Here is a 27,976-nt window from a genome sequence, read left to right as displayed (position 1 = left end):
TATATACACATATATATATATATATATATATATATATATATATATATATATATATATATATTGTTTTTTTTTTGGCAACCGCAACTTTTTTTTTTGTGATCATTTTGGATTTTCTGCTGTCCTTACCTAAGGGTAACTGACTCCCTGTTTGGATACAGACCAGCTTTTACAGGGAGATCGAAGATTTTAACATAAACTTAACCACAGAAAAAGAAACTTGTTATGGATAGCTAAGGAAATACAAGTCCTGATGACTTATTTTACATCCATGTCGCTGCAGAAAGTCACTGATATGGATTAACCAAAGTGAGCTAAAAGGCCCAATAAAGCATGAGATTAATCGCGATTACAAAAAGACTTAGTGCTTTTATTATAAACCTTGATTAATTGTGATTAATGCGATTTATCTTGACAGCCCTAATTAAGATATTTAAAAATGACTCTCTAACAATTGTTAAAAATCATTTACAGAGTAAGTGTATTAAGTAAACCATTTCTGTTATACGTTTTATACCAAGTTAGACAGTGTGAAGGTTTCTGCTGGCAATTTTGGCAATTAAACAAAAAATATAGCCACTGCTGGGTGTCTAGACTTCTTTTTTGTTGCTGTGATATCAAAACAGGTGGTGATATTGTTTGATTTTTTACTAGTATCTTACTGAAGTTTAAAATTCTGGTGTTGTTGAGACAATTCTAATACAAAATAATTATTATTATTGTTTGCCAAAATAATGCTCTCAAAGGTATTTTTGCTTAACAGAGTACAGAGATCCTAGAGTCAAATCCATCTTTTCAAATGAGTTTATCAGGATTGTAAATGAGAGATTGAATAAAAAGTCTTGAATGATTGTAATAGAAAATACCTGCACACAGCTAAATGTGCATGACAGACATGATTCAGCTTAAAGTGCTTAAGCTCTCCACCAAAACAAACACTTAAAGACCGTCTGCATTAATCTCTCACAAAATGTGGAAATGCAAGACTGAAATGGCACAAAGCTTTCAATGTTTATACTTTTTTTTTCACAACAAGAGCCCTTCGTTCTGCTGTGAGCGACATCGACTTCTAAAATAAGGTGTAAAGTCCCTCTCTAAGTCACAGTCAAAGGTCATTGGGAGAGATCCACAACTTTCACTGCCAGGTGACACTGCATCAATGGCATCACACTAAACACTATTTACAGGCGAGTAGCACAAACTGACAGCCCCAAACACCCACCCAGGATATTGCTACCTTATGGACAGAGGTGTTGGTTTGCTTTTTTTTTTTTTTTTTCTTTTTTACAAAGGAAAACTACAACTGCATGACCGCCCATCCCAGAGCTGAGCCAGCATGGGCTTCCAGGCTTAAAACTACAATTCCCAGGCACTTGATTGTAACAAAATGTACAGTAAAGTTATCCACTGGGTCAGCATGCCTCTGGTGCACAGAGAGAAGGCAGCAACATTCAAGGTCAGACCCAAAACACAAAAGCCCTCAATCTCCCATACAAAGAAAACGACAAGCATCCTCAGCATGCATATCAAAGTTATAGTACTCTGGTTATATACTGTACATAGACAAAGTAGCTATTGGTTGGTAGTTGCATTTACACACTAACACATGCTGCTGGACCTCTGTGCAATGCTACAGTAAGGTAACCGACACACGACTTTAAGCCAAACTAAGAGAAGCTGACTTTACATCTGTAACTGAGAAATCCTGCAAATAAATAAGATTATTTTACAGTAATGGCAGAGCCAAAAAAGGTGTGGAAACGAGCAGAACGAGAATGAGGTAGAGACAGTGATTTGCCACTAAAGGGAGTGAGTGAATGTAACAGCGAGGAGAGGGAAAGAGCAAAAGAATGAGGCAAGGTGCAAGAGCAAAGAAATGACAGGAGTGTCAGGTACTGGTCTCTTTGTTGATGGCTCGGGCGAGACTGAATCGGACGGTTGTCTGCGTTGATGCGGAGGCTGTCTTCACATCCGGAAGCGTTGGTGGGGGTCCGTAAAGGGGGGCTCTGAGTCGTCCATGGGCAGCACCAGGCGTGTGCCCCTCATTACCAGCTCGTGATCTCCGTACGCTAACTCTCTGTCCAAGTCATCAGAGCTGGTGGCACCAGCGAAGGCCGAGCTGCCGCTTGTGTGGGCGCCTGTGGCGTCCGTGCTGACGGTGATGTCGCCGTAGGTGAGGTTGATGTCCCCATCTGTCAGGATGAGTTCAGAGTCGTCGTCGTTCAGCTGGCACTCGTTCTAAAGGAGAGGAATGATGTCAGATTCTTACACAAACCAGAACAAAGGAGCTTTTTTAACCAAACTTTTGTAAGTTCTTGGCCTTTGTTTACTCTGCTGCCAACAAATATAAAACCTTGACTTTAAAAATGATCCTCTGTTCTTTATGAATCATTGAAATAACTCCCCCTTGTCTGTTAACAAAAAATAAAACCTTAGCCAAAAATAGCTCCTGTATGAACTAGTGACTGACCTCATAGGCCTGAGGGCTGGTGAGGAAGCGGGCGAGGGGGCCACAGCAGGGAGGTAGCGTGGCTGTGAGAGGGGGGCCGCTGTGAGTCAGGATGGGCTTCAAGTAGCTGGAGGGAAGGCTCGAGTTAAGGATATGCAACACAGAAAACAAGCTGAACAGTACAGGTTAAATCTGACAGAAGAAACCTGACACATTGTGTGCATGTAGTTGGATTGGTTTTTCCAGGCATCAGATCAAACTAAGGTTGTAGGAAACTAGATTTTTGCTGATGTTTGACACGCCAATATTTCCAAAACTCATTTTAGCTGATACATAGAGACACATACCATTTTTTTACTGTAAAGAAAACAAGTGTCTCTGGTGCAAAGAGAAGCTGAGTCAAGAGGAACTGAGAGTAGACAGTCTGGAAGTTATTGTACGTTTTGGTAATAGTTTTCATAATAAGTCTCTTCCCAACAAACACACTGAATTTAATTATCTATTTTTTGTTTCTATTATTTTTTAGTTTTATTGTTTTATCTAATAATCAGTTTGATTTCATTATACATTGATTATTTGTGGAATTATTTAATATGCAAATTTATATGTGTAAATATTTAATGCATTTTTAATGTATACACTGCTTCGGCAGTAACTAATCTGTTCATGCAAATAAAGCAAGTTGAAAAACTGAAAAATTTGGGGATTCATTCAAAATGTCCAGGGCTCATGATAGGCCTCCTTGAGTGTGTGGTGCCCTAGCTATACCTCATGGAACAGTTGTTATTTAATTGCAATGTTTCAGTACTGAAACATTGCAATTAAATAATTTTTTTGCTAGTTGGACAGTGCGCGTGAGCTTTCTTTGAGCTGATTGCTGTACACCTTGCGCTCCAACGCTCCTGTCCTTAGAAATAGATGTGGGAGGTAATTCTTCCACAGGTGTACATTTTGCCAATCTTTAAGGCTAATATATCAGCTGGAAATATGGGCGGAAATGTTCATATCTGCTGATATCATGCTGGTAATATCGTGCATCCCTAGATAAAGCCACTAGAAGTTAGCTGCAAACACCAGACATCCAGTGATGCTTGCATGAATACATTTGTGAGAGCATAATCGCTTTTTGCGTTTTTCTCAGTAGCAACGCTTTCACAAGTTTTAAGAGTTGATGGATTTTTTTTCAGCTAAAAATTACATGCTGCAGATTTGTGATCATTTTGAAGAGGATCTGGTCGCAGACCTCTATGGTAGACCGTTTTGGTCTTATCTGTTGCCGACCTCTACTATGGACCGTGGGGCAGGAAGTGATGTACATTACCCAAGCTGGAACCAGAATGACATTCTGAACAACGTATATTTTCCACTTGCCGTCAGAGGTTGTAAATGACTCTTGTGAAGGTCTATTGTTGTGGGATCACTTCCTGTAAGTTTTACTTATATTGTCTCTGACTTTACAATTTACTGCTTGTATTTTGAAGTACTTCCTGTTTAGTCCTTGATGTGCACCAAACAGACAGCAAATGATTGGCTGCGGAGAAACGAGGCACAGATAAATTGTGTTTTCTTAAGCTCCTGTTTCTTACACTCAAGCACCTGGCTGGAGTGAGAACAAGGTATTGTGTTTCATAAGGTTTCATATCTGTGTGTATGAATGTGTGATTAAGACTGCTGTTAAGGTAAAGTTATTTTTGTTTTGGCTAGTTTCTCATGATTTGCCATGTGCATGCTAAGGGTTGCACTCATGTTAGCCTTCTGTGGTTATATGATGCCAATATTATTGCAGTTTAAGGAATTTTTGTATCTTTTGTCTATTATTACAAGAGCTGTTTTTTTTATTTGTCTTTTAGCTCTCATGGTGTTTCTGAGGATTCAACAAAAAGGAAAGGAGTGGTGTTCGAATACTAACGTCAAAGACTGAACATAATTAAAGGTTTCATGAAACAGTATGCTTCATCTTTGTCTGGCTGGGGTTTAGCTACAATGGCTATTATTCATAACAGCAGAATTTGATGAATAAATATTTCAACATTTACTGAGGGGGATGAATTTTACTTTGACACACTACAAATTACGGAAAACCCTACAAAAGGGTTAACGCTGGGCACCTGAACCCTCAAGGTTAGGTTTAGGGTAAGGGTGAGAGGGGGTATATTGACCTTATTGGTGTCTATTGTAATTGTGATTGTATTGTCATCATTATCCATGTTTAAATTATGATTTTAACATCTTGTATGTTTATCCTGTTTGGACTTTTATCATTGTAATCTACATGGATTTTCAGTCTTTTTCTTGGGGACCCCAGGAGGAGTAGTTGCTACTTATATTTTATATTCTCTACACTGGCAGTGAAATTCAGAATTCACTTTAGGACCCTTGCTTTTGTTTCTTAAGCCCTTCATAATCAGACACCTGAATATATTTCTGACCTGCTCCATTCCTGCATCCCCAGCAGAACCCTCAGGTCCTCAGATCAGGGTCTACTTGTTGTCCCTCAGGTCCAACTTAAAACCAAAGGGGATCGATCCTTTGAGGTTGTGGTGCAGACTCCTTGGAACTCTCTCCCTTTTAGCTTATTCTGTTTTGCCTCAACTGAGATTTTCAAAATGTAACTGAAAACACATCTCTTTAAACTGGCTTTTGATCATTTGATGTAATTTTGTATAGTTGTCTTTGTCTTTTATTCTTGCTCTTTGTATTTTTGCTATTTTATTATTTTGTTTTGTAAAGCACATTGTGACTTGCTCTGTGAAAGGCGCTATATCAAATACATTTTACTTACTTACTTAGGTAGTGGCTAATAAGGATCCAAATAAACAAATAAATAAACAAATGTGCCCAAAACACCCCACCATAGAGGTCTTTGGCCAGATGTCTCTCATCATTTTGGATATTTAAAATAAAAGTAAAAAAACAGCTGTTAAAGCATATATTATAAAATGGCTTTGTTCAAGTAATGTTTTAATTATTATTATTATTATTATTATTATTATTATTAAGTTTGCCAATTATCCAAATGCTTGTACTTTTTTCCCAGCTTTAGTCTGGGTCATTAAATAACTACCATTATCATTGATGAATAAATCTCATATCTAAAGTTTGCAAGACCTCCTTCTTGCTCTCCGTTTATCTACAGATAAGCTTTCAGTGGTGTTAAAAGGTGCACTGATGAAAGATCTCCCTACTCTGATATCTCAGCTGATAAAAATGGTCTTTAAGTCCGTGCATGGTGCCCCCTCTGCTGTCTGACACAGAGAACTACATGCACCACAAGTCAGCCGGATCATGCCAAAAAGTAGCCTCCTTTTTCAATCTATAAAAAAAGTTTGAGCTGTTTTCACTATATTAGCAGTTCTTCAAGCTTTTCATGTCGTATTTTGTTTTACAATTTTTTTCTTACTCCAAAAAAGTGTTGAAGTTGCAGAGAACAAGCTTTACACGGCAAAGATGATACCACTTTCATATAAAAGGATACTTGTGGTCAAAGTTGTACCAAATCCTGAACAGCCAGGCACTTTCTTGCTTGGTGCTTCTTCTCTCTGAGCCATCACTGATACTGATCTGTACAGACAGACAACACTTTAGTTTGTGTTTTATTTAAAATCGCTGTAAATCTATCACTGTAAAGCAGTACAAGATTCAGACTTACAGAGTTGTCCTGATCAGAGTCCACCCCCACTCTGTCAAAGAGGAACATAAACACATGTAGTAAACTGTGAAAATGGATAAACATTGCAAAGCGTGTTCCCCCTGTTTAGCAAGTTCCTCTACAGCAACGATCAACAAATTGGTGGGCGTACCAAGCACAATAAGCCTGAAGTATGCTGCAGTGCACAGCCAAAGGTTATACTTAAAGATTCATAATAAGAGATCAAGATGGTTTAAATTGGCTAATTCATTTGTCAATATCCAAAATATCCTGCTGTGTCAAACCTCTTTAGAAATAAAACATTTATTCCAGTGTGACCCAGATTTAGATTCACAGGTGAACAGAAGGTGTACCGTATACGCTGGCAAGACAGCATCTGGGTGGTACCACCTCCACAGATCCAAACAGTGAAGAAGACCACAAGCAGAGTGGTGGAAAACATCATCTGACGGGCGTACGTCGCTGTGTCCCTGATTGATAGGGCAAAGGTCATCGCTCCTCGCAGCCCTGAGGTGCAAGAAGAATGCTCAAAACAACCAAGTCTGCAAGTTACACATACAACACACATCAACAGGTGATGATTTTAAGCAGTTTGTGACCTTTAAAGATTCTCTCCTGGTATTGATCTAACCCCTAAAACATGTCTGAATACATCAAGAAAAACACTAAGGGGGTTTTCCAAGGAAGACTTCAACTCTTAAAATGTCCTAGACCTGTCAATGGACACCTCTTTGGATATGTCCAGATCTATCAATATGAAACAGTCATGCCTATTTACAGTCCATTCAGAAAGTATTCAGACCCCCTTCACTTTTATCATTTTTGTTATGTTGCAGCCTGATACTACAGTTGATTAATCTACACTCAGTACCTTATAATGACTAAATGCAAACAGAATTTTAGAAATGTTTGCAAATTTATCCAAAAGAAAAAACTAAAATATCACATCGACATAAATATTCAGACCCTTTGCAAAACCACTTGCAATTTAGCTTAGGTTCCTCCCATTTCTCTCACTTGTTGCTGAGATGTTTCTACACCTTGACTGGAGTCCACCTGTGCTAAATTGAATAGAGAGGATATATATAGGAAGGAACACCTCTGTTATTGAAGGCCTCGCAGCTGACAATGCATTGTCAAATGAACTGCCTGCAGAGCTCAGGGACAGGGTTGTTGCAAGGGACGGATCTGTTGTCATGGCAGTGGCTAGATGGAAGCTTCTCCTCAGTGCAAAACACATGAAAGCTTGGCTGAAAGCTCGGCCCTCAGTAGAGGGCTGCAGTGATGGCTGTCCTTCTGGGACTCCACACAGGATCTCTAGAGCTCAGTCAGAGTGGCCCCCGGGTTCTTGGTCACCTCTCTAGCTAACGCCCATCTCCTCCTGATTGCTCAGTTTGGCCAGGTGACCAGCTCTTAGAAGAATCCTGGTTGTGCCAAACTTCTTCCATTTAAGAATCATGGAGACCAGTATGCTCTAGGGCAGTGGTTCTCAACCACATATCCGCGACCCCCTGAAAAGGGCTTTGCAACCCACTTTTGGGTCCCGACCCACCAGTTGAGAACCATTGCTCTTGGGAACCTTAAGTGAGGCAGAGATTTTTTTGCAGCCTTCCTCAGATCTGTGCCTTGCAACAATCCTGTCCCTGAGCTCTGCAGGCAGTTCCTCTGACCTCATGAATTGGTTTTTGCTCTGATATGCATTGTCAGCTGTGAGGCCTTCTATATAGAAATGTGCCTATACAAACCATGTCCAATCAATTTACTTTACTGCAGGTGGACTCCAGTCAAGGTGTAGAAATATCTCAGCAACAAGCAATAAAAATGGGAGGGAATTTGGTGCACCCTTGTGAAATGTAGCTTCAGTTTCCTGTTCTTAGCTGACAGGAGTGGCACTGGGTGTGGTCTTCTGCTGCTCTAGTCTGTCAATTGCAGTATCTACATGCATAAATTCACAGATTACTGCTGTAATTGACTGGTAAGATATTTGCATTAATGAGCTTTAAACAAGTCTATCTGATAAAGTGGTCAGTGAGTGTACATTTAAAATGAGAGCGGTATTTTAACTCGTTCTACTCACAGTGGTTTGCAAGAAACTGGAAGACACTGCAGAGCATCTACAGGATGCAGAGGCCCATTTTTTAAGGTCTCTATCTTTACCACTAACCTGCAAACATCATCATGTGCTGGAAGTTGGACCGGATCTTGTTGCGTCGTCCCAGATTAAGAAGGAATGAAAGAGGGTAAATGTTTGCAGCTCTCCCTAGAAACACGGCCAGCTGGATGGGAATGAAGATAAGGAGAGCACAACTTAACAGTTTCCTCTTTCTGTGCCAAGAGTATTTACTGCTCCTTTAGATCCAAGACCTAAAGGTTACCATGCACAAGCAGTTTTACTAGTATGTGTAAAAGATACAAAAGCTCCAACGATGAACATGGGATTGAAGACGTGGTTCTGGAAGGTGAACAGGGTCAGACCCATGTAGGAGAAAATGAAGTTCTCTGCCAGGAAATTCAGTAGCTCGAACAGCTGAGACACAAAAAAGGCATCAAGTGTTTAATCACAGCTGCATCAGTGGATGTAAAAATGAGAGGAAAAAGAGAGCGCATTTCTGAAGATGCTCATTTAAACACATTTGAAACACCCAAGAACATTCATTCTTTAGGAATATTCATCTTCATTCATTGCTCTCAAGAATGCTGTTAAGTGTTGTTCTGTTTTGGTTTACTATGCCCTTCAGCCATGCATTCATCAGTTTTTCTAAGAAAAAGTCTGCACTCCTATCTTATCATACAATTTTTTCCTCTTAAACTTTTCTGAAGTAAACAACAGAGATAAAGGGAAAAAAAAATCAAAGAAATTTTGAATCAGGTCTAGTTTAGAGCAGTAAAGTTGTTTTATAATCTGTGCTTTGCCAGCAAGCACATCACCACAGTACAATTCAGCTCCAGATACTTTTGCACACTGTGATTAGCAATGAGATTTTTCCTATCAAACATTTGCTACTTGAGTTGCGTAACAAGGTGCGTGAAAAAGAGCTACTTTGTCTTCAGCTGTCAAAATAAAGGCTCATAATAATCTTAATATGACAAAACTAGCAGTTGTGTTTAACAATCCCCATCTGACCTGTTTGGTCCTGTCCTGGGACTCAGGAGACAGGTTGTTGAATGTGTAGTGAGCCTGAGTGATACCACAGAACAGCACGGCGACCACACCTGAAACACACCACAGGGACAGGGACACAGGAGCAGAGAGGTTAGGATTAGTAAACAAAAGTTTTTACAGAAAAAAGGAAAGGAAAACTGACTTTATTGAAGAGATTTCCTGCCTTTTTGATGCTAGTACTACTATAAAGCCTCTGTAACTGTTTTTTTTATCAGGCCCTTCAATGCCAAATAAAAACAAAATAAACTACAGTACAGAGCACAATACAATATAGCCAATATGTCAATATTTGGATAGTAAGATAAGCACATGTTATGCAGTCATGTGCAAACATTTTAGGCATGTAGGATGCTGAAGATTCATCAGAAGGCCAAATGTACCACAACCCAAGGTTGGATGATGGGGACAGCCAGAGTCAAGCTCGCCACATATCGACACACGTGTGTCACGCGGCAACCAAGGTCAAGATCAACAGCATCTCTTTCTCCCATACCTGGTAATACGCCTGGAGACCACCAGCATTTTTCTGGCCCATGGGACATCCACAGCACAACCAAGGGCTTTGTAGCAACACTAACTACCCGCCTAGATGGTACCCTAGGCCAGGGGTTCTCAAACTTTTCAGCCCATGACCCCCAAAATAAAGGTGCCATAGTACGGGGAGCCCCACTGTACCTGGTGAACAGGTGTACTGGTGATATTCCTCTTCAAAAGTATTGGAGCAGTGAGGCCAATTCTTTTATTTTTGCTGTAAATTGAAAATATTTAGGTTTGATATTTGGGTGGATTCAAACAAAAGATGCTATCTTCTAAGTCATGTGTCAGATTTAGATGTACACCTGGAAATAAAAGCTGAAATGTTGATCTCTTGTCTCATATTCATCTTTTGATGTCAAACCCAAATGTTTTCAGTCTACATCAAAAATAAAGAAATTGGCCTCAAGGGGTGTTTTAAAATAATTTTATTAACATATAAAAATGGGTAAGATATATAATTTGGGAACATTTAAGAATATTCTGTTTTTTTGGAAAGCATCTGGAAACCCTAGGCCACACTTCAACACCATACCCATCCCTTACTCTGCCCTAATTGTGTGGACTTTCTTATTTTTTCCACAAATTATTTTCCCATGCCCCTGGTAATATGTAAAGACATCCAGAGCATTGCCAGGGTTGTGTCAATCCTCCTTTCCGCCTAATGGTGCCCTCAGGTGGGCTTACTCGCCACACTTTACTTCAGCCTCAATTTTTTGCCAAAACATGCCTCGAAGTCTTGGACAGTACTGTACATCATGTTGTTTTTTTCTGTTTAAATGAACAAAGTATGTCATAATACCAGAATGATAAACTTTGATAGTGCTATAATCAAACCACACTGACAGCTGTTGCAATAAAAATAAAAGCCCTACACACCCAATACTGTTTTTTTAATGATAAAAAACTGCCAAAAACTACAAAACAAAACCCAAACCATAAAATAAAGAAATCAGCAACATAACGTCTTTGAAAGTGATAACATCTACATTATTCTGATGTAGAAAAAAAGGAGAGATTTTATGATATTCAGTCATATTTAAACCCAAAGCGAGAGTTCACTGTCTAATCTCTTGCCAACTTATATAAGTGGGTGAAATTGGCAAAGAGCAAGGAAAACTTGCTGTTTCCACCCACTTGTTAAATGTTACCAACATTGCTGCTGCTGTATTTATTTTCTTGCTCTCTGCACCTCCCTCTTCTCTCTTTGCTTTTCCCACTACCCCTTTCCAACCCAAAAGTTTCGGTTGATGGCTGTTTAGCGTGAGTCTGGTTCTGCTTAAGGGAATTTTCCCTTGCCACTGAAACTTTGCTAAAATTTGCTGAGTTCATGGTGATTAATGTTTGCCTCTTTGAAGTGTTTCGAGATAACTCTAGTTATGAATTGATACTACACAAATATAGATTGATTGATATTTGTGCTATTTGGACACCGTGTATCAGTTTGCGTGCATTTTTTGATCATTAGAATCAATACATTATCCAATATCGGTATTTTAAGTAATCAATTTTTGTCGCTGTGATGTCAAAAATGTCCAATATCAATTGATTTTCACAAATAACAATGCTCCTAACTAAATGAAAAAAAAATAAAATGACATATACCCATTTACACTAAACATTTTGATTATATCATCTTTTTAGGTGCAAACAAACAAAACTATTCTAACAGATATGACGACTTCTCTGTTTTTGAAAAATATGACAAGGCATTTTGCATATGTGAGTATTGAAGCTGACAGCCTAAACCTAGGGCCGGTAAAAAATATCAACACTGACATCGAGTTTGGAAATCGCTAATAACACAAGATAATCTAATAGTGGACGACAGAAATTATCTACCGCTCATGGAAAACAACAGTGTTACTGATCATGAAGAACGCAGTGCTGACAACAATTATCAAATTACCGGTAAAATTACCGTTCACAACCCTCCGGGTTATTCCATCTCTCAGCACTTTGCAGTGTTAATTTTGTCTACTAAAAGTATGACTAAAAATGTTTTCCATGACAAACACTAGACTAAGACTAACAAGCACAGATCTGTAATGACTAAAACTGACAAAAAGTAAGTTTAGTTTTCATCAAGATGACTAAAACTAGACTAAAATGTAATGTAGTTTTCATCTGACATGACTACAACTTAAAAACATTTCACCTAAAGACTAAGACTAAAATTAAAAAGAGCTGCCAAAATTAACACTGTCACTATGACAACGTATATTCTATGGAGGACTTTACATCTAGTAGGGGATAGGTATAAGATTTAAGTTATAACTTCAGCTTACATTGAAACTATCACAGCTGGTGCTACACCTTAAATCAGGGGTGTCAAACTCAACCACAAAAGGGGCCAGATTCTGAATTAGGGTCTGACCTGAGAGCCTAACAGGCTCTACATTTAACTATCAACCTCACTTTTCGCTAGTAATAAATTATTGGGGAAAAGTTTGCACTAATGATGAATGATTTTGAGATTTAAAAAGTCAAAATGATAAGTTGAAAGGCTCAAAATATGAGATAAATGTCAAACTTTTTTGTTCAAAAGGTCAAAACATGGAATAAGATGTTAAAATAATGCTTTTAAAAGGCAAATATAAAAAAAGAAAGTCACAATCATATTTTTAAGGCAAAAATATGACTTAAAATTGAAAATGGTGCACCTAAAAAGTCAAAATATGATATCATGGTCGAAATAATAAATTGAAAAGGTCCAAATATTAGATTAAAAAGTCAAAATAATCAATTGAAAAGGTCAAAATTTGAGAAAAAAAAGTGAAAATAATAATTTGACAGTTTAAAATATGAGATAAAAAGTCAAAATCATAAGTTGAAAAGGTCAAAATATGAGGCAAAAATTCAAAGTAATGAATTGAAAGTGGTAATAAATATGAAAATGAAAAAGAAAACACAAATGAATTTGTTTTCCCACATTTCTTTTAATCTAGTTATTTTATTCTTTATTTTTTCACATTTATAAGTCTTAATGATATTTCATATTTTCAAGGTTAAGTTTACATTTTTTTTATGGAGGAAATCTGCATCCCTCATATTTTAGGGTCAGTTATAATAAAAATGATATGACCTTGTGGGCAATGTGTAACTGTACCACGGGACGGATTTGGCCCCCGGGCCTTGAGTTTGACACCCCTGTCTTAAATGTTAGGAGAGCGTAAACTCCATTATAAGCAAAAGCTTGCATTTGAACTTTCACACAGCTGGTGCAACCCATAGCTGGTGAATAATCATATCAGTCTCAGTGGTTCTGGCATTAAGCCTGGTTTCTGTTTTCTTTTCTTAATACAAACTATATCGATATAAATATCAACTTAAATGTACTTATATATAATTTAAAATTCCATATACCAGTATATCCTCACTGATATCGTTGGCTGCTTTAAAATATACAGTATGTGTTGTGTTTGTTTGTCTTACCTGTGAAGCCACAGGCCTCAGCCAGCAGGAATGTGCTCCATGACATGAGGAAGAACAGAGCCGTCTCCAACAGCTGGAAATCTCTCAGCTTAGTGAACTTAGTCACGTACAGAAAACAGTCAAGGAGTTTAACTAAAGAAACCTGTGAATCCAACAAAATACAGAACTAAAATATTTTGTAAACATGCCCAATTACATGCCTATTTCTGCCTTATTGATTTCCATTATTTGTCTTCCTTCCTTCCTAAAAAATACAAGGCTGTAACAACGAGCATCAACTGAATTACAAATACTGGGGCATTTTTACAAAACCTCTTCTATCAAACACTTGTATTTCAATATTACTACAAGATTAGACTGAAATAATTAAGATCAATTCCATGATTAACTGTGCTTTTGAACAAACAGCATTCCTATCCCCTTTAGCTATTTTAGTAACAGAAAAGATATGAGAGCAGTGACGACGCCGGTGGCAACTCCCAGAGCAAAGGAGCCGCTGAAGACTCCGAGGAAAATCCCAAAAGACTTGAGCATGGCCATGACCTCGAACGTGTGACTGTTGTCTCCTTCAGGCTGGTACGCTACTATTGACCTGTTATAACAAAAAAAAACCATCAAACTGCAATTATGCATGTAGTAATCCTGAGAAACATAAAGACTGCACACACAGAGATTGTAGAGTAGATATATACTTGAGGAATAAAAAAGCTGATATTACAGCCTGAAAGATACAGATAGATAGACACAGATAGAATTAAACTGTCAATAATTTTCTTAATGCCAAATATTTTGTGGAATCCATGCAGAGTAAAAGGTTCCTTCTGGTTGAGTAAAAGCGACGGAAAAATCACTCATGTAAATACAGAGTAAAGTTTGGGTCAGACAGAGTTGAATTTAAGAACCAAAATCTCTTTCTGCACGGTTCAGTGTTGATACTCATCTTATGACTCAGTTGCTCGCTTTAAAATCTTAATTAAAGGGACTTTCTGTGTGAAAATAAGGGATCATTTATGTGGGTAATATTCCACTAAATCAAGACTTCTCATGGAGCACAAATATAACCTTTGAAATCTGGACAGCTGATAAAATCTATTTAATAAAAGTTTGTCACCATGTTTTTTAAAGGGTAAAAAGGAATAATATTTCATGGCGTGAACAGAGAGAAGCTAACACATTCAAATAAAAGCCCAAATAAAGAAATATATCCCACTTTATTTCAAAAGCAGTGACTGCTGATCCATTTTTGGATCTCAGTAAACTTAAATTCCCAGAAGTCTCTACCTACAGAGTCACCTGTGTGATTCGAGCTGTAAGTTGAACATCCCTGTTTACTCTCTGGATGTATCAGACGCTCAACATGTTGGCTGAAACTCAAACATACTTAAGTTGACACACCAGCAAGTTGAAATTCTTGTTTGTTTCGCTATCTACTTTCACTCTCCTGCAGACTTCACAATAGCAGCTCACTGACACGCTGGTGTTGGTGTTACAGAAGGTGTAAAGGCTTCAACAGTGAGTGGAGCTAAATTAAAACGTAATAATTCCATTTAAGAAAGGTGACCCAAAAGATACATATTTTCACTGATCATTTCATTAGGTACACCTGTTCAGCTACTCATAAGCACAAGTATCAGCTTTAATCTCCTGATTTAACCATTTGTTTTTATACAAACTAAAAGCTTTACCTTTAAGAACAGTTTGCAAATACTTCCAAATTTCAGCAGTTAGTTTTAAACAAGAGTTTCAACACAAAACCGTCTCAGTAAAGTCACAGTTGAAAAAAGAGCAAACTTGCCAGGGAGCTTTGGTCAAACAACCTTAAAAATAATTAAGTCTTTAATATGAGAAGAATTTTATCGCAGCAGAAATATTTAAATAAAGCAGTGCAGCTGTCACTTATAGATAGCAATTATTAAAATGTATATTCTTTAGATATTTTAAAGAGGTTCTTTTGCGATAAAATGTACTGAAAGTGACAGATTCATCCTCTGTGTTCACACACATAACAAATCACCCAGCACGTCTTTCTCTGTACCGACTCCTGGCTCTCTGCCACTCCTTGCCTTTTTTTTTTTTAAATACAGCAGCTTTTGAGATAACAGAGAAAGGCCCTTTGCTGACTCACAACATCAGAAACTGTTCACAAAAATATAGAAATGAATAAGTAATGAAATGCATCTCTAGTTGAAAAAAAAAATGGCCGGTGATTTGTCATGTCTGTCCCAAGGCACTGCAAGAGCACACAAAGCCACGCTCTACTTAGTCCACCCGTTCAATGAGTGCGTCTGAGTCTCTCTGCAGGGCCCAGCCTCTCCACTGTGCCTGCTATTATAATTCACAATACTGTGGGAATAAAAACAGTTGTAGAGGAGGAGAAGGGCTGAGTGTTAGACTGCCTCTTGTCTAGTGTGGCGTTAATGAGAAGCTGATATTTGCTAACTTAAAGGTCAGAAGCAGATCAATGTAAATCATGTTTTGTGCTTAAATGCAGACGAGTTTGAGCATTGTCATTTTAAACAGATGCAAAGCCATGATTTAAGCGACTTACGAGGACAGAACGACGGCCACTGCATCGTTGAGCACGCTCTCTCCAAACAGCAGAGCGTATAAATCCACGTCTACCTGCAGCTCATTGAAGATCGCCAGGACTGTCACTGTGAACAGAGACAAAAACTATAAATCTCCCTGGTGGTCCTGCATGTTAGAAAAGACACACATATTTCTACTCACACTGCAAAAGCTTACATCTTACTGAATGTGTTTGTCTTATTTCTTGCCAAAAAGTTGTATTATACTTCTTAAAAGCCAGAAACATCTGACGAACCCTGGAAAACAATTTCTTTCAGAATATTAAAAGCAAAAATAAGGCCCAGATTGTTTGGAATTAGTGAAAACATCCTCCAAAACAGCCAGCAAAACTCACAAAGTGCTGATACATAAAAGTAAAGGCATCTCATTTTGAGACATCTAACAATCAAAATGTCCTTGCTGCACTGGCATATTGTCTAAAAAACAAGCAGTTCAGATTTTATTTTAATTACTTTCAACTTAAATAGTTTTTTCATCTGAAGTTAGCTCAGATGAAGTTAGTTAGTTCTCTTTCTGTAAACAATAATTATTCCTCTATGACTCTGATCAAAACATGCTACGGACATAATTTTTGAAGACTCTGCCTCCCTAGTTTTTGGATGAATATTGGTTTGCATTGAGGAGGAAGCTGGCGCTAGGTATAAATGCACTAGACATTTTGGCGTCACAATCCCGCACCAGTTTGTGTCCATGTGGCTGTCACTGCAGAGAGCTGTGCCTCAAGAGCACAAAGCACAAGTATTCTAAGGAAAGTTAGGCCGACCACACACCTGACAATTTTAAAATCTAAAACGATTTCAAAAATGTTGGAGACCACAGACATGAGGACAATTTTAAACGATTTTTCATCATTAATCCGCTGAACGCACACACTAGACCACTGATCATCAACTGGCAGCCTGGAGGCCAAATCAGGCCCCCCAAAGCTTCCTGTCTGGCCCCCAGAAGATCTTTAAATTCATTTGATCTGTTTTTACAGAAATTCACTTGTCAGCCATTATTAGTAGATATTTAAAAAAAGTTTTAAAACTGGCAAAAATGGCCAGATAAAGTGGTGTACAGGGGTAAGAGAGTGGCAAAAATGGGCGATAAGCTTCCAAAGTGGTCGTGGAGTGGCACAAAGGGACAAAAACTTGCAGGAAAAGTGGTGAAAAGAGGTTAAAATGTGGCAAAACATTGCTATGAAAGGAAAAAAGGGGCAAAAAGTATACCAAAAATGGCTTAAAAAATGCAAAAATGGTGAAAAGAAATAAGAAAAGTGGCTAAAATAGACAAAATGTGGCAAAAATGGACAAAAAGGGACAAAAATGGATAAAGGAGGGATGAGGCAGGAAACAAAAGTGGTTTAAAGGAGTTAAAGAATGGCAAAAAATTAGGTTGAAGAGGCTAAAAAGTGCTAAAAGTATCAAAATTGGGTTAAAAATGGTAAAATCTGCAAAAATAGCCAATGGCAAAGCAGTGAAAAGGCAACGAAGTGGGTTAAAAGAGTGATAAAATAGCATAAAGTGGCAAAAATTGGTTAATAATGGCACAAAGTGTTGCAGAAAGGCAGAATGAAGCAGTGAAGTAGTGAAAAGTGTGAAACATGATTTCATATTATTGCTAAATCATTATTATGAGGGCCCATTCTCTGGGATTTTCAGGAGCCCAGCCAAAATGTGGACATGCCTGTCTCCTTGTGGTCTATGGCATTATATATCGGGATAGATCTCACTGGTAATGCCTAAAAATGTCCTTCGTTTTGAAAGAAAATAAAAATACTAATAAAATAATATGTTAATCAGAACAAAATATTGATTTAATTTTTCTTTATTTGGAAGTCCGGCCCCCAAAGACTCTGTCAAGACTAAATCTGGCCCTTGTGCAAATGTACTTGATGACCCCTGCACTAGACAACTCAGGCAGACTGTCAGATCACTGAGGACTACACACCTTCCCACCTGCCAACAATCTTGGGTGATTGTATGACTTCAGAAAAAAACAAACACAGATGTCTTTCGATTCCGTCTTGCTGTCCCTCCACAAGAGGCTGTCCTGGCATGCATTACAGGTGCAGCAAAAATCATAAAACAAGGGAAAAACGGATGAAATCCTGGCTGGAATAAAGCTACAGTTGTGTTAATGGTTGTGAACGGTGAAATTACGTATGACCCGGCTGGTGACGCTACCCTGTCTACTCACTATCATTGGTTGTTGTGGGTATTCTGTCAGAGGCACTATGACCTTGAATCATAATATCTAACGTGTTTGATATTAAAGATTCTGGCTCTGGGAGGATACGATGTGATTCGGAGAAGTAAAATAATCATGTTGACACCACACACATACAGATTATTCAGACAAATAATCATTTGCGACAGGCTCCACTTGGGATATGCCCCCACAATCAATAGGTGTGGCAAGTCTTGCCTCAAATTGGGCTTAAAATCCTGTGGTGTTTGGCCAGCCTTAAGAATGCTGACACGGAGGGTGGTGAGAGACAGCATGCGTAAAAGGGAATGGCTTTAGGACACCAAAGCTCAAAGTGCTGGCATTCTGCTGCCCATCTGTCTGCATGGTTGACTTATGGGGGAAAATATTAAGGGCATTATGGGTTTAGAGATTTCTTCAGAGTGCTTATCATTTCAGGAGGGCAAAAGTATGTGTTTACTTAAAAAATATATTTGTAATTGTGAGCAGAAGTGACACAGGAGAACTGCAAAACACTTACAATATCACAGAAGGAACATATAGAATATCACTATATGCAGATGATGTTATCATATATATCAGAGACCTGCTAATCTGTATCCTAGCAGTTTAACAAGACAAGAAAAATGACATATTTTCTATGTTCAATGTTTAATATTTACTCTTTTTCAAAAGAGCCTCTACCTAACAATTTCACATGATTGTACCTGTATCACCAGAGTGGCTATAAACAGCTTACAGTTAAGGTATCAAAGGCTGTGATGTTGGTTTGTAAGTGGCAGTCTGATTTTGACTGGAATTACAATACAAGGCATAAACAGACAAATCACAGACTTCTTACACACACCATTAACAATGTGAAATTTAAAAAAAGGAGACTGTAAGCACAATTAAAGCATTAATCAAACACATTTTGTGTTTAGTCTGCGAATGATGAAATACCTCAGCAATTCTTGCCATGTCCTATTAAACCTTTGAAATCATTCATCTCCAGATGAATAGTTTGTGCCTGTGTTCTGTGTGAAAGAACATGCAGTACAAGCTTGGAGCTCTCCAACAGATAAAAAGGAATTTAGTTTATAATTAGTGTGAGCTGAGAGCAGGACAAACTTTGAACGGTAAGAACGTGTTGGCAGCACGTACCCGGGTCTGTGGCAGAGACGATGGCTCCAAAGAAGAGACAGTCGGTGAAGAAGAAGTCTCCATCCAGCTGCTTCACCTGCTTCATTAGCATCACACAGCCGTACATCAGCAACCTAACAAAGGAGCAGCAGCTTGTTTTGTCATTGTTTCATAAACAACACTGGAGTCATTGCTTTATATGCATCCGAATTAGTCACAGGTACAGTGCATGCAGAAAGTATTCAGACCCCTTCACTTGTTACAGTTTTATGTTGCAGCCTGATGCTTAAGTTGTTTCAAATCATTTTTTCTTTCAATAATCTACAGTCAGTACCCCATAATGACAAGTGAAAACATTATGCTAACATTTTTGTGAATGTATTAAATATAAAAATATCATAAGGACATAAGTATTCAGACCCCTTACTCAGTGCTTAGCTGAACCTTTTGCAGCATTTACAGCCGATGCAACAATCTTTGATACATTTTCAGGCATCTCTAGAGAAATTGGATAGGGTTCAGGTCACTCTAGGACAGTGATACTGAATGCATGGCTCTAGAGCCACACGTGGCTCTTTTATGTCTTCATTTGAAATACTATTCCTCAGAAAACCTTAAATAAAGGGAAATTTGTCCTCAGAAATTATCCAGTGCAAGTCACAGTTTTGCCTTCTTTTATCCTGCTTTTTGCAATTTGCATTCCATGTTTTCCTCATTTTTGCCACTCTTTGCTGCTTTTTGCCCATTTTAGTCACTTTCGCCCATTTTTGACATGTTTTTTGCCACTTTTTGACCATTTTTGCCACCTGTCACTCCTTATCTTCTCACTTCTCACCCATTTTTGCCACTTTTTCTCCACATTTTTCTCGCTTTTCACCCAGTTTTTGCAATTTTATGCCTATTTAGCCCCTTTTCACCCAATTCGTGCCATTTTTTGACCATTTTTGCCACCTTTAACTTATTGTTATTGCCACTTTAACACACTTTTTACCATCTTTTCTCCACTTTACACCACTTTGATTGTCACTCTTACAAAGGTATTTTTCTACAATTTGGCTCTTTGGTTGAGCAGGTTTGAGTAGCACTGCTCTAGGACATTCACAGTGACCCTAAGCAACTCCTGTGTTGTCTTGGCTGTGTGTTTAGGATGATTGTCATGTTGGAAGGTGAACCTCTGGCCCAGTCTGAGGTCCTGAACGCTGTGGAACAGGTTTTCATTAAGGATATCGCTGGACTTTGCACAGTTCAGCTTTCCCTCAACCCTGACCAGTCTTCGAGTCCCTGCTGCTGAAAAACGTCCCCACAGCATGATGCTGCCACCACCATGCTTCACTGTTGGGGTGGTATTAGGCACGCAATTAGTGGTGCCTTCCTTTAGAACTGAGGCCAAACAGTTAAGTCTGGTGCTTTTTGCAAACTCCAAGCAGTCTTTCATGTGTTTGCACTAGGAGAGGCTTCTGTCTAGCCACTCTGCCATAAAGCCCATATCAGTGGAGGGCTGCAGTGATGGTTGTCCTTCTGGAACCTTGTCCCATCTCCACACAGGATCTCTGGAGCTCAGTCAGAATGACCATCGAGTTCTTGTTCACCTCTCGTACTAAGGCCCCTCTCCCCTGATTGCTCAGTTTAGCCGAGTGACCAGCTCTCGGAAGAGTTGTGGTTGTGCCAAACTTCTTCATTTGAGAGTTATGGAGGTCATTGTGCTCTTGGGAACCTTCAGTGCAGCAGAACTGTTTTTGCAGCCTTCTCCAGATCTGTACCTTGCAATAATCCTGTCTCTGAGCCCTGCAGGCAGTTCCTTGGACCTCACGGCTTGGTTTTTGCTCTGATATGCATTGTCAGCTGTGAGACCTTCAAATCATGTCCAATCAATTTAATTTTAAGACCTGAAGTGTATAATTCTGGCACAACCTCCCCAACTCCAAGGTGCATGGAGGATGAAGAAAGTCTTGAAGGAAAAAGAAATCTCCAGCAAAACTTGTAGCTTAGAGAACAACTTTATTAGGCTGAGGTATTTTGGCTTGTAGTTTTCATTAGGGTCGTCCATAATTAACCACAATTGGACTCAAATCAAGGTGTAGAATCATCTCAGCAATGATAAAGAGAAGTGGGAGGAACTTGAGCTAAATTTGAAGTGTTTTTGCAAAGAGTGTGAACACTTATGTCAATGTGATAGTCCAGTTCCTTCTTTTTTTGTTGTTGTTCAACAAATTCTTATACTCTGTTTTCACTTTGTCATTACAGGGTACTGAGAGTAGATTAATGAAAGAAAATGTTTTATTTTTACTGTAGTATCAGACAACAGCATAAGAAAACAGAAAAAGGTGACGGAGAACACTTTCTGAATGCACTGTGCATGCCGTTGCAGAAGATGTCTTTTGCATGCTGTTACCAGAAAGTTTAATTAAAGATTTATGTCCTTAGAATAAGTATCTAGTATCTTACCCAATAACAAAACAGGAAATAACTGTTCCCAGAAAGGCATACGCCAGGATGGATCCCATGTTACGGAAAAAGTGTCTCTGAAAGACAAAAAAAAAAATGTATGTCAACAATCTGCATGATGAGAAAGGAGAACTTTATTTATATAATTCTTTTAGGAAGAACTCGGGAAGATAACTCAATAAAGACTTAACAGGCAGGCCACATAGAGAGTATGGTAGTCTATAAGCCTCAGACAAAAGGCCGGAGCAAATACAATACAAAAGGTCAACAAGAATAAATGAATATATACAAAAGAGAGAAAATGAACAGGCATTGAAAGGCAGTAAAGGAATCATTTTTTAAAATCCAATAAGGAGATGACTTCATATCAGAGGTAATGAATAAGAGGAAAAAACAAAGGAAAATAAGTATGGGACACCAGATGAGGACTAGCAACAGATAAACGAACGACATTAATGAATTCATCAGGAAAACTTGCAGTCTTAAAATGAGAATAAAGTGGTGAACATGAGCAGTTTATATAGAAAAGTCAAATGTCTTTTACCCTTTTCAGGCTGTAGCCAGCATGGAAGATGATCGGTGGAAGGAGAATGTTGAAGAAAACCTCGGGATCAAATGTCACCTAAATCACATAAAACCAACATTACCATCTTAAAGTTCTGAATCCTTTCAGTACAGAATAAAACACAGAAAAAGTGTGTGTTTGCTCTGCTTCCAGGCTGTTGAACTAATGAATTAATTAATGAATCAGAAGTGACACATCTGGGACAGCATGAGCCGGTAGCTTTCAGGACAATCAACGAGAAAATCAAAAAACAGGAAATTACAAGTTTGAAAACAAGGGCAGCATCTGTACACAGGCAGAAGTAGACACATAACCAATGTTTTAGCTGTAATTTAGATCAGTGCTATAGTGCACTGTGATTTTGTTGTTACAGGAGTTCATTTATAATAGATCGCATGTGACTTAAGTAAATACTCAACCAGGTGCAATAACAGCTGTGAATTCTTCTTTCTGTGTGAAATAACATAATGTGAAAAATTTCCAGTGCAATAATGACAATGAGTTTAATCCCCAGACTGGCAGAGGACCTCATCTAATAACAATCCCAGGAGAAGTCAATATTTTATGTTACATCCTTTGTCACACACAGTATTTAATCTCAATTAAAAAAATTGTGGAATAATTGAGGATCGTAGTTAATCTAGATTAATGCGATTATTCTTGACAGCCCTCAATTATATCATAATCACAACTGCAAATTGCAATATTGTCAACTGCGATTGCAATCACACAGTATTACCACATCGTGCAGCACTAACCTGTCCAGTGCAAATAGCAATAAACATCTGCTCTATTATATTCAGTGAAAAATGTGCAACAACTACAGGTGTGTCTCATTTCAGTGTGCTGCATCCTTCAGAGGACAGTCCATAAAAAATTGAGCCTACATAGCCTGAGCAGACCCCTCAGGCTGATCTGAAACAAGACAGTCTGACCAACGAAGGAGTTCATTTGAGTAACCAGCTGTTCCTGCTCTTACTGTTTGGTTCTGAGCACTACTCCATGTCTCTAAGCAACCTTTGGCAATACAATAAAACACACTCAAATTAAACAATCCACAGTGGTTTACAAAGCTACTGATATCTAAATTCCTGATTTGACTTCTGACTCTTCTTTCCCTCTCTATTTTTTTATTTAAATACCTCCATTTTACTGTTTTTGTTGTTGTTGAAACTTATGCTGAGTTCAGAATCAACATCAAACTTTGATAATAAATACACACTTATAAAACAAATTTGAGACTTTGTGGGCAATGAATGCTGGGCCATGAAGGATGCACCCAAAGGAACCTTTGAGGGGGCCTGTGAGGGGCCATATGTTCGGATAGGTGGCATCAGTGTTGTCACTACCTGGAGCTTGCATGAAGGTGGCGATGCTGTGACAACTAAAAGCCATGTGACAGGTGATGTAACGTAGCAGCAGTGTTTAGTGGCATAAGTGAAATTAGGGGGCTCTTCACTGAATTCTTGTTCTTTCATCATTGCACAAATATCCTGTGTTCATTTCAGATGACGAAACATTTTTAAAGATGATGCTCTTAAATTAGGACATAGCCTGTCTCTGTGGTATTTCTTCACATGTTGTGTGTGTTTTAAAGAATGCCGAATGTAATTTCAGGGCTGATTGGTCCCACTTGGCAGAAATAAAAACCAGCTTGAACCCGGTACAAACACTCCTGCTCTAAAATGTCTTACTGACCCTCAGGCTAAAAGAGAATCTGTCCAGTGTATTCCCTTGACATTTATTTGCAGCATTTTATGAGTGAACCTCTCAAAGAGCAGCTACATGATCTTATCCTAGCTGAAGTATTTGGTCTTTTCAAATTTCTTGATGCCTTTTTGTAAAAGCACTGAATCCAGGTATGAAACGCTTTACTTAATTCTGTACAATTATAAATTAAACATGCATTATACTTTACTAAGGATGCAACTCATAGTTATATTGTCGTCAGTTTGTCTTAGAGTGATTTTTCTCAATTAATGTGTTTAATTCTGTATTGTCCAAAATATCAGAATAAAATAAAGTAGAGGTGTAATTTATGGGTTTTCTAAATCTGAGGTCATACCTTTAAACATCTTTGTTCTCTTTGAAGAGATACAAAATAAAGTCTTAAATTATTCCCTCTTATTGAAATACTAGCACAGGATGCACAATATTATCGGTATGACATTGGTATCAGCAGATATGAACATTTCTGGCAATATTTACAACAGGTATCAGTGATATATCAGCTGTAAATACTTGCCTATATTGACAGTTAAAATACAAATATGTTTATGGAGTTCAAGGCAGGACCAACAGACCTACTTCAGTGGAAGTCTTTTTCTTTGTTCATCCTTAAACTTTAAAGAGTGTTTTAGTACAAACTGCATTTGTATATCGGATTCAACATCAGTATTAGCCAAATTAATTTGTAAATATAAGAACACTGGATATCAGCAAATATCCAATATCATGCATCCTTAATAACAGCAGCAGGAAAAAAAATAACATAAACTATGCAGATTACTGGAGCTGTCAAACTATAAAATATCTAATCTAATTAAATCTCAACATTTTTGTAGCTAATCACCCTTTCTGTCTCATTTTGAAATTCCACTGTCTAGCATTTAAAACTGTTTTGGTCTCACTTTGGATTTTTGTACTGTCTTAAACGTAGGGTAATCAACTACCTGTTAAGATACAGACCTGCTTTTATTTTGAAGGAAAATAAGGAAGTTAGGGTGGATCAAAGGTTGTGGCTGTAACTTAACATTGGAAATAGGGACATGCTATGGATTGAAAAGGAAATTAGGGAACAGTCAAGAGGTGGAGATGACTTTTGACCTATCCACTGAGCTGTCTGTGAGTTTTTAAAATGAAATGAGTCATTAAAGTTCACATATTTTACCCCTTTAATACAACTTTATATTGGTCTCAGAGGTCCCCAAAACATGCCTGTGAAGTTTGTTGCTGAAAAAACACTCCAGTATTTGATTTTTGCATGTCTAAAAAAGCCCTCTGTTTCAGCCCTGCTCAGAACGAGATGTTTCTGTGCCTGTGGCTTTAAATTTGAATGAGTTTTCTGACTCCGCCCCTCTTAGGAAATGGATGTGGCTTAACGGATATGGCTGTCTTGAGATCAGGAGAAGAGAGCAGAACTTTTTTCCAAGCAGGGAGGGCCAACCAAACCTGGGGGCGGTGCTAACTCCCCACATGGCATCATGAGGGGAAAATCTGAGAACGGCTTGTATCAGCGCACATTTTCTGAAACATGGAGAAAGACAGGAAGGGAGGGCATGGATTTTTCAGATTCTTAGGGAGATTGTGGACAGGCCAGGTGCATGTATTTTTGTTAGAAAAGCCTGAAAAAGTTTATTTTGCATGATTTGTGACCTTTAAGGAGCAGTGGTGGACCTATTTTACATCACTGTGGCTGCAGGTAATCACAATTAAAGAAAATTAAGTGACTAATGATGGCTTTTATTATTTGCAATCAATGCATAAATGCTAACAGCATTGATAAATCCGTTATCATTTGTGGCTGAAAACAAATTCTGGTCAAACATTCAATGTACAATCATAATAAAAACATAATAATGAAAAATATCAACCAGTACCTTTCGCAGCATCTCATTATCTTGCACGTCGTTCACCTCGTTTGCACTGATCTCTCCTTTCAGCGTGTACTCATAGAATTTACCGCTGACGTTGACAAGCAGTGTGGCGGGGCTGGCATTGACGTGGCAACTCAGCGTGACGTTGCTTATGTCCCGAGGAACGTGGATGCCATAACGCAAGACTACGCCAACAAGTAAGCCTGGGAAACAAGGAGAGAAACACAGGATACACAAGCCAGAGCAGATTTATGTCAGCTGTTTAAACGAAGAGGTCAAAGTCAATTTTTCTTTCGCAAAATTATTCCTGAAACTAAGTTCCAATAAGACATTGATTGACAGTAGCCACAGGAGAAGTAGTTGAGTTGAGGCCTCTGGAATGCCTTATAATGCCAAAAATAAAATTAAAACATCAAATGTTTTGGATGATCTTCTTGTGGAAGAGAATTAAAGGCAAAAAAGTAAAATCACCATTATACTGCAAAAGCTACGTTACAAACTGAAAATCACACATTTGAGAAAAAATATGCCCTTTTAAGTTGTGAGCTATGCAGGGAATTTATGATGTCATGAAACAAATCCTACTTATCAGAGTCATAGGTACATGAAAACTAACAGAAGAGTGTAGGAGTCAGTGAATCACCGAGCTTAACCACTCCTTGTAAGAGGTGGTTTAACTTTTTTGAATCATAACTCTTGACTCATCAAACAGAAGGCTCAACACTGTAATATTAGCTCTGTTCTGTTAAAGTTCAACAGTTAGGCATGCTAGTGAGCCAGCATGCACAATATCTGGCTGGATCAGACACATTTGAATGTAACGGTTTATAAAGGTTAGATTTGCTAAAGTGAGAAGTGCAAACAAGGCTTAGGATAATTTAGTCCTAACAGCATTGTTAGTTTACTATGAAACAATTTTGTGTCTCCAGATTCTTGAATAATTTTGTATCATAGACCTCTGATGCTCAAATCTCCTTAATTTCAACTGCATGTTGAGGAACGTTGTTCATAAACCATCAAACTATTTGCTGAAGGTCTTTTACAAAATGCTGAACCTTGCTCCATCAATGAATGTGAACAACTTAGCTTCTGAGCAGTGCTCCTTTCATTCTCAACCATGGTTGCATCACCTGTAGCCACTTAACCCATCCATCTGTGAAATGTTCTAGATGTTTAAGCATTCCTTAACTTTCTCGATCTTGTCTTGCTCCTGTCCCAACTATTCCGGAACGCATTGCAGACATCAATTTTAGAATTTGTGTATATCAAAAAACCAATACATTTTATCCATTTGAACATTAAATATATTGTCTTTGTGCTGATGTATTAAAATAAATACAGGAGGAAAAGGAACATTTGACATGATGTCCCAACTTTTCAGAGAAAAATGTTTGTGTAAGATGTTGGATTATTCAGCAGGCGCTGTTAATCAAATCACATCTTCTGACATGTTTATATGGGAAAAAACATTTCATGCACACCTATCAGCCGCCAAAGTCTACTTAATTTCACAGCCTGTAGTCTATGTCTTGCCTATGATTCCTGAACTGAGATTTAAGAGAAGTGAGAAGGTTATTTATGCAATTATACGTTTCCACTAAACGATTTGAAAGTTATTTCTTGGACCAGCCAAAGTACAGACAGGAAGTTATACTGTTGTAACTGAACTCGAAACCTTACAGCATCTACCTGGAACCATGACTGGTGCATACGTGGACTAATGCAATACAGTAATTGGATTAATGGAGCCTGATATGGACGTATATAAAAAAGCGTGAATAGAAAATTGCAGTCATTAAAACTGTGACGTCTCTCAGTCACGCTGGGGCATCTCACCATAAATCATCGCCAGTCCAGTTTCGTGCAGGAACCTAAACCGCCGGTGTTTGAACGACCAGATAGTCAGGATGGTGAGGGTGAGCAGCGTGATGAATATGAGCAGGTCTGCGCTGTCCTGCCTGTGGCTCTCCTCAGCCTTTTTCTCCGTAACGATGTTCTCCATGGCACTGTCCTCCTCCTGGGGTGATGCTGCTCGGCAAACACAGATGCACACAGAGAGGCTCACTAGCATGAGCAGCCACAGCGTCCTTGTTGCCCTCCAGGCACTGTTGACAGTCACTTTAAATGCCATTGTGGCTTTTCGACGCTCAAATGCTCTAATACAGACGTAGAAAACAGCAAACTTTGGGGAACTATTATTCTAAGGGGAGTAATGAGCTGTAAGACGACAGCAACAGAGGAA

At 38.4% G+C, this 27,976-nt stretch overlaps 1 protein-coding gene across 1 annotated transcript; it reads right to left on the bottom strand.

Moving 5' to 3' along the window:
- Positions 1 to 79: 79 nt before the first annotated feature.
- slc9a6a (solute carrier family 9 member A6a) lies at positions 80 to 27,976 on the bottom strand. The gene is made up of 16 exons (XM_041796830.1): positions 27,571 to 27,976; positions 25,738 to 25,937; positions 22,118 to 22,195; positions 21,574 to 21,650; positions 19,150 to 19,262; positions 15,776 to 15,881; positions 13,678 to 13,819; positions 13,228 to 13,333; positions 9,220 to 9,308; positions 8,509 to 8,622; positions 8,260 to 8,371; positions 6,449 to 6,602; positions 6,096 to 6,126; positions 5,922 to 6,007; positions 2,468 to 2,573; positions 80 to 2,235 (listed from the first exon to the last, which is right to left on the bottom strand). The coding sequence occupies exons 1-16, from the start codon at positions 27,863 to 27,865 to the stop codon at positions 1,963 to 1,965; spliced, it is 2,082 nt and encodes a 693-aa protein (XP_041652764.1). The 5' UTR covers positions 27,866 to 27,976; the 3' UTR covers positions 80 to 1,962.

Source organism: Cheilinus undulatus, linkage group 10 (genome assembly GCF_018320785.1).
Source record: "Cheilinus undulatus linkage group 10, ASM1832078v1, whole genome shotgun sequence".
Lineage (NCBI taxonomy): Eukaryota > Metazoa > Chordata > Actinopteri > Labriformes > Labridae > Cheilinus > Cheilinus undulatus.
This window is presented reverse-complemented; position numbering and strand designations above follow the sequence as displayed.

Bases quoted from the DNA above. Each gene is read 5' to 3' on its own strand.
- slc9a6a (XM_041796830.1), bottom strand. From the start codon at position 27,865: ATGGCATTTAAAGTGACTGTCAACAGTGCCTGGAGGGCAACAAGGACG. The intron at 21,651-22,117 runs GTAAAAGACATT...TTTGTCTTTCAG, and splicing joins CTGGCTACAGCCTGAAAAGG to AGACACTTTTTCCGTAACAT. The intron at 15,882-19,149 runs GTACGTGCTGCC...CTCTGTTCACAG, and splicing joins CGTCTCTGCCACAGACCCGG to TGACAGTCCTGGCGATCTTC.